This window comes from Oncorhynchus gorbuscha, linkage group LG14 (genome assembly GCF_021184085.1).
Source record: "Oncorhynchus gorbuscha isolate QuinsamMale2020 ecotype Even-year linkage group LG14, OgorEven_v1.0, whole genome shotgun sequence".
Classification (NCBI taxonomy): domain Eukaryota; kingdom Metazoa; phylum Chordata; class Actinopteri; order Salmoniformes; family Salmonidae; genus Oncorhynchus; species Oncorhynchus gorbuscha.
Window position 1 is genome coordinate 6,472,113 of NC_060186.1, and position 7,500 is coordinate 6,479,612.

Here is a 7,500-nt window from a genome sequence, read left to right on the forward strand (position 1 = left end):
CGAAGGTTGAAAGTCATGTGTCCTCCTATACACAACCCAACCAAGCCGCACTGCTTCTTAACACAGCAACATCCAACCCGGAAGCCAGCCGCACCAATGTGTCGGAGGAAACACCGTGTACCTGGCCACCTTGGTTAGCGCGCACTGCGCCCGGAATGATAGAAACTACTGTGTTCTTGGGGACCTTCAATGCTGCAGAAATGTTTTGGTACCCTTCCCCAGATCTGTGCCTTGACACAATCCTGTCTCGGAGCTCTACAGACACTTCCTTCAACCTCATGGCTTGGTTAATGCTCTGACACGCACTGTCAACTGTGGGAGCTTATATAGACAGGTGTACTGCTTCTCCAAATCATGCCCAATCAATTGAATTAACACAGGAGGACTCCAATCAAGTTGTAGAAACATCTCAAGGATGATCAATAGAAACAGGATGCACCTGAGCTCAATTTCGAGTCTCATAGCAAAGAGTCTGAATACTTATGTAAACAAGGTATTTCTGTTTTTCATTTTTATAAATGTGCAAAAATTTCGACAAATCTGTTTTCGCTTTGTCATTAAGGAGTATTGAGTGTAGATTTCGGAGGATATTTTTTTTATTTAATCCATCTTAGAAAAACGGGCTTTATGATGAGTTGAATCAGATGGTCTGGTGTTGGACCAGAACTAATCTAGGGCTTTATGATGGACCAGAACTAATCTAGGGCTTTATGATGGACCAGAACTAATCTAGGGCTTTATGATGAGTTGAATCACTTTATGATGGACCAGAACTAATCTAGGGCTTTATGATGGACCAGAACTAATCTAGGGCTTTATGATGACCAGAACTGAATCACTTTATGATGGACCAGAACTAATCTAGGGCTTTATGATGGACCAGAACTAATCTAGGGCTTTATGATGGACCAGAACTAATCTAGGGCTTTATCATGGACCAGAACTAATCTAGGGCTTTATGATGGACCAGAACTAATCTAGGGCTTTATGATGGACCAGAACTAATCTAGGGCTTTATGATGGACCAGAACTAATCTAGGGCTTTATGATGGACCAGAACTAATCTAGGGCTTTATGATGGACCAGAACTAATCTAGGGCTTTATGATGGACCAGAACTAATCTAGGGCTTTATGATGGACCAGAACTAATCTTTAGGATGCTTTCATGATGGACCAGAACTAATCTAGGGCTTTGTGATGGACCAGAACTAATCTAGGGCTTTATGATGGACCAGAACTAATCTAGGGCTTTATGATGGACCAGAACTAATCTAGGGCTTTGTGATGGACCAGAACTAATCTAGGGCTTTATGATGGACCAGAACTAATCTAGGGCTTTATGATGAGTTGAATCACATGTTCTGGTATTGGACCAGAACTAATTCATAGGCTGCATGTTTGGTCACAATACTGTTTCCGAACTTTGGTTTTGGACTGATACTGTTTTGGACTGACGCATCATCAATGAGCGCTGATGAAGATTTGAATGATGATATTCAAAAGTAGGAATGTAATTAGTAGGAAACTCTTTGGTCGTCATTTTGATGTCGCCAGATTGACTTTAGATGCAGTATGACGTTAGCTAGTTAGCTAAGATTGAGATGAGGACACCGGATTTTAGCTACCTAGCGTTAGCATTGCTAGCTATTTTCGACGAACTTTACAAGCTAATGACAACATTGCCATGTCTAAAGTAAATTTGACGACATGATAATGCCGGCAAAGTTGTTCCCTACTAAATATTTGACTACTTTGGCAATGTCATCGTATTTCCAGGCACTATAGTGTAATTTAGACTAAACAGTAGTTAGCCTCCGTCCAGAATGACTTTGCTCATCACCACCTAAGGGCTCCACTGCGGCGTCACCGGTAGAGAACGTTCATAACGATGGCATGACGTGGGGAGGTGCAGCCCATGAGGTGGGGAGGTGCAGCCCATGAGGTGGGGAGGTGCAGCCCATGACGTGGGGAGGTGCAGCCCATGAGGTGGGGAGGTGCAGCCCATGAGGTGGGGAGGTGCAGCCCATGACGTGGGGAGGTGCAGCCCATGAGGTGGGGAGGTGCAGCCCATGAGGTGGGGAGGTGCAACCCATGAGGTGGGGAGGTGCAGCTCATGAGGTGGGGAGGTGCAGCCCATGACGTGGGGAGGTGCAGCCCATTAGGTGGGGAGGTGCAGCCCATGAGGTGGGGAGGTGCAGCCCATGAGGTGGGGAGGTGCAGCCCATGAAGTGGGGAGGTGCAACCCATGAGGTGGGGAGGTGCAGCCCATGAGGTGGGGAGGTGCAGCCCATGAGGTGGGGAAGTGCAGCTCATGAGGTGGGGAGGTGCAGCCCATGAGGTGGGGAGGTGCAGCCCATGAGGTGGGGAGGTGCAGCCCATGAGGTGGGGAGGTGCAACCCATGAGGTGGGGAGGTGCAACCCATGATGTGGGGAGGTGCAGCCCATGAGGTGGGGAGGTGCAGCCCATGAGGTGGGGAGGTGCAGCCCATGAGGTGGGGAGGTGCAACCCATGAGGTGGGGAGGTGCAACCCATGATGTGGGGAGGTGCAGCCCATGAGGTGGGGAGGTGCAGCCCATGAGGCGACCTCATGACGTGGGGAGGTGCAGCCCATGAGGCGACCTCTTGAGGTGGGGAGGTGCAGCCCATGAGGTGGGGAGGTGCAGCCCATGAGGCGACCTCATGACGTGGGGAGGTGCAGCCCATGAGGCGACCTCTTGAGGTGGGGAGGTGCAGCCCATGAGGTGGGGAGGTGCAGCCCATGAGGTGGGGAGGTGCAGCCCATGACGCGACCTCTTGAGGTGGGGAGGTGCAGCCCATGAGGTGACCTCGTGACAGGGAGGTGCAGCCCATGAGGTGGGGAGGTGCAACCCATGAGGTGACCTCGTGACAGGGAGGTGCAACCCATGAGGTGGGGAGGTGCAGCCCATGAGGTGGGGAGGTGCAGCCCATGAGGTGACCTCGTGACAGGGAGGTGCAGCCCATGAGGTGGGGAGGTGCAGCCCATGAGGTGACCTCGTGACGGGGAGGTGCAGCCCATGAGGTGACCTCGTGACAGGGAGGTGCAGCCCATGAGGTGACCTCATGACGTGGGGAGGTGCAGCCCATGAATGTGTGGAATGGACCGGGGTCACCGGAGACTGATCCGTGAAGCCCTGGTCTCCATCCTTGGTGTAGACTCACCCAGTAGAGGACGTCTGTCCAGCCCTCCATGGTGATACACTGGAACACCGTCAACATGGCAAACGCAAAGTTGTCGAAGTTAGTGATGCCATCGTTTGGCCCCTCCCAGCCCATCATGCATTGCGTGGCGTTCTGGGAGCAGTGGCGGCCATGAGCCCCGTTAGGAGCGCAGGGGGCCGGCTTCTCCTCCACTATGGGACCTGTAGGGAGGACACACAGATTTAACCACATGTATACACGTGTGTGTGTGTGTGTGTGTTCCTACCTCTGTAGAATGGATGTCCCTCTCTGTTATAGAAGCAGTGTGTGTGTGTGTGTGTGTGTGTGTGTGTGGTGTGTGTGTGTGTGTGTGTGTGGTGTGGTGTGGTGTGTGTGTGTGTGTGTGTGTGTGTGTGTGTGTGTGTGTGTGTGTGTGTGTGTGTGTGTGTGTGTGTGTGGTGTGTGTGTGTGGTGTGTGTGTGTGGTGTGTGTGTGTGTGTGTGTGTGTGTGTGTGTGTGTGTGTGTGTGTGTGTGTGTGTGTGTGTGTGTGTGTGTGTGTGTGTGTGTGTGTGTGTGTGTGTGTGTGTGTGTGTGTGTGTGTGTGTGTGTGTGTGTGTGGTGTGTGTGTGTGTTCCTACCTCTGTAGAAGGGATGTCCCTCTCTGTTATAGAAGTGTGTGTGTGTGTGTGTGTGTGTGTGTGTGTGTGTGTGTGTGTGTGTGTGTGTGTGTGTGTGTGTGTGTGTGTGTGTGTGTGTGTGTGTGTGTGTGTGTGTGTGTGTGTGTGTGTGTGTGTGTGTGTGTGTGTGTGTGTTGTTCCTACCTCTGTAGAAGGGATGTCCCTCTCTGTTATAGAAGCAGGTGCGGTGCATCTTGCCCATGAACAGCTCCAGGCCGATGATGGCGTAGATGATGATGACGAACAGGACCAGCAGGGCGATGTGGAGGAGAGGAACCATGGCCTTGATGATGGAGTTCAGCACAACCTGAAGGCCTGGAGATGGAGAGGAGACAGTGTTTCACATCGAGACTCCACAACAACCACACGTTGTCACACACACCCCTATATGCAGACAGGTAAGTAAGCACGGGTCTCGTCACTAGCAGACTGATTAGCTCTGCAGCATCAGTCTGGAAGTGATCCCATCGAAACAGTTTTGGCCGAGAGGCGTTGCACAAAACACATGAGAAAGCGATTGGATCACCTTCGTCCAAACAAAAAAACAGAAGCTACAGTGCTGCATTTTCTAGGTTAAAAACAAGATGTTATCTTCATCCTAGATATATACACGTCAACGTGAGGTACTAAGGTTTTTTTGTTTGTTGCCAAACCGTAGAGATCAGGCTACTGCATCAGATTCCATACAGAGACCGTCTTGATACAGTAAACCTCCGACAGCCTGCAGTTCATCCAACCTTCTCGTAATTTTAGATGATTTGCTTTGTGAAAGAGTGGAGCAGGTCTGACGGCCAGCAGAGTTCATCTGTACGGACAGCAGAGTTCATCTGTACGGACAGCAGAGTTCATCTGTACGAACAGCAGAGTTTATTCAGCAGAGTTCGTCTGTACGAACAGCAGAGTTTATTCAGCAGAGTTCGTCTGTACGGCCAGCAGAGTTTATTCAGCAGAGTTTATTCAGCAGAGTTTATTCATCAGAGTTTATTCATCAGAGTTTATTCAGCAGAGTTTATTCAGCAGAGTTTATTCAGCAGAGTTTATTCAGCAGAGTTCGTCTGTACGAACAGCAGAGTTTATTCAGCAGAGTTCATCTGTACGAACAGCAGAGTTTATTCAGCAGAGTTTATTCAGCAGAGTTTATTCGTCTGTATTCGAACAGCAGAGTTTATTCATCAGAGTTCGTCTGTACGAACAGCAGAGTTTATTCAGCAGAGTTTATTCAGCAGAGTTTATTCATCAGAGTTTATTCATCAGAGTTTATTCAGCAGAGTTTATTCAGCAGAGTTTATTCATCAGAGTTTATTCAGCAGAGTTTATTCATCAGAGTTTATTCAGCAGAGTTTATTCATCAGAGTTTATTCAGCAGAGTTCGTCTGTACGAACAGCAGAGTTTATTCAGCAGAGTTCGTCTGTACGAACAGCAGAGTTTATTCAGCAGAGTTTATTCAGCAGAGTTTATTCAGCAGAGTTTATTCAGCAGAGTTTATTCAGCAGAGTTTATTCAGCAGAGTTCATCTGTATTCGAACAGCAGAGTTTATTCAGCAGAGTTTATTCAGCAGAGTTCGTCTGTACGGCCAGCAGAGTTTATTCAGCAGAGTTTATTCAGTAGAGTTTATTCAGCAGAGTTTATTCAGCAGAGTTTATTCAGCAGAGTTTATTCAGCAGAGTTTATTCAGCAGAGTTTATTCAGCAGAGTTCATCTGTACGAACAGCAGAGTTTATTCAGCAGAGTTTATCCAGCAGAGTTTATTCAGCAGAGTTTATTCAGCAGAGTTTATTCAGCAGAGTTCATCTGTACGAACAGCAGAGTTTATCCAGCAGAGTTTATTCAGCAGAGTTTATTCAGCAGAGTTTATTCAGCAGAGTTCATCTGTACATGAAGTTTCATATGTCGCTTTCACCTCGTAAGTGTGACGTTACGCGTGTCGTTGTCCAGTTGTCTTACTGCCTGTCAACGACGGAGCTTCTCGTTCCTCATCAACTAAACCACAACCCCCTGGTTCATCAGAGGAAGCTGATTGGTCCGAGTCAACTAAACCACAACCCCCTGGTTCATCAGAGGAAGCTGATTGGTCCGAGTCAACTAAACCACAACCCCCTGGTTCATCAGAGGAAGCTGATTGGTCCGAGTCAACTAAACCACAACCCCCTGGTTCATCAGAGGAAGCTGATTGGTCCGAAGCAACGGTGATAGGACAAGGCTGGGCTAAGTCTCATACCAGACTGATATCCGTGCAGCGTTTAATGTAAGCCGGCGCGATCCGGCGTCTCCCGAGGCTATGTAGACACTACCAAAAGGCCTAGAGAGACACGATAACACAGGTTAACTAGGGGAGACAGAGCTAGCTAGCTGTGTGTGGGTCTCTCCTCCCCCTATAGACTCCCAATGTATCCTCTAGCTGTGTGTGGGTCTCTCCTCCCCCTATAGACTCCCAATGTATCACCTAGCTGTGGGTCTCCCCCCCCTATAGACTCCCAATGTGTCCTCTAGCTGTGTGTGCCCCCCCCCCCTATAGACTCCCAATGTGTCCTCTAGCTGTGTGTGGGTCTCTCCTCCCCCTATAGACTCCCAATGTATCCTCTAGCTGTGTGTGGGTCTCTCCTCCCCCTATAGACTCCCAATGTATCCTCTAGCTGTGTGTGGGTCTCTCCCCCCTATAGACTCCCAATGTATCACCTAGCTGTGGGTCCCCCCCCCCCCCTAGACTCCCAATGTGTCCTCTAGCTGTGTGTGGGCCCCCCCCCCTAGACTCCCAATGTGTCCTCTAGCTGTGTGTGCCCCCCCCCCCCCCCCCCCCTATAGACTCCCAATGTGTCCTCTAGCTGTGTGTGTGTCTCCCCCCCCCCCCCATAGACTCCCAGTGTATCCTCTAGCTGTGTGTGGGTCTCCCCCTATAGACTCCCAGTGTATCCTCTAGCTGTGTGTGGGTCTCCCCCCTATAGACTCCCAGTGTATCCTCTAGCTGTGTGTGCCCCCCCCCCCATAGACTCCCAATGTGTCCTCTAGCTGTGTGTGGGTCTCCCCCCCCTATAGACTCCCAGTGTATCCTCTAGCTGTGTGTGGGTCCCCCCCCCCCTATAGACTCCCAGTGTATCCTCTAGCTGTGTGTGGGTCTCCCCCGCTATAGACTCCCAGTGTATCCTCTAGCTGTGTGTGGGTCTCCCCCCCCAATAGACTCCCAGTGTATCCTCTAGCTGTGTGTGGGTCCCCCCCCCCCCAATAGACTCCCAGTGTATCCTCTAGCTGTGTGTGGGTCTCCCCCTATAGACTCCCAGTGTATCCTCTAGCTGTGTGTGGGTCCCCCCCCAATAGACTCCCAGTGTATCCTCTAGCTGTGTGTGGGTCCCCCCCCCCCCAATAGACTCCCAGTGTATCCTCTAGCTGTGTGTGGGTCTCCCCTCCCCTATAGACTCCCAGTGTATCCTCTAGCTGTGTGTGGGTCTCCCCCCTATAGACTCCCAGTGTATCCTCTGGCTGTGTGTGGGTCTCTCCCCCCTATAGAGTCCCAGTGTATCCTCTAGCTGTGTGTGGGTCTCCCCCCCTATAGACTCCCAGTGTATCCTCTAGCTGTGTGTGGGTCTCCCTCCCCTATAGACTCCCAGTGTATCCTCTAGCTGTGTGTGGGTCTCCCTCCCCTATAGACTCCCAGTGTATCCTCT

The 7,500-nt window shown here is 50.4% G+C and overlaps 1 protein-coding gene across 1 annotated transcript in view; it reads right to left on the bottom strand.

The window, feature by feature from the left end:
* The window catches only part of LOC123995860 (voltage-dependent L-type calcium channel subunit alpha-1C-like), a 657,732-nt gene that overhangs the window by 117,085 nt on the left and 533,147 nt on the right, over positions 1 to 7,500 (bottom strand). Inside the window, 2 exon segments of the mRNA XM_046299539.1 lie at positions 3,183 to 3,382; positions 3,984 to 4,154. Of these exon segments, the coding sequence (XP_046155495.1) occupies positions 3,183 to 3,382; positions 3,984 to 4,154 (371 nt within the window).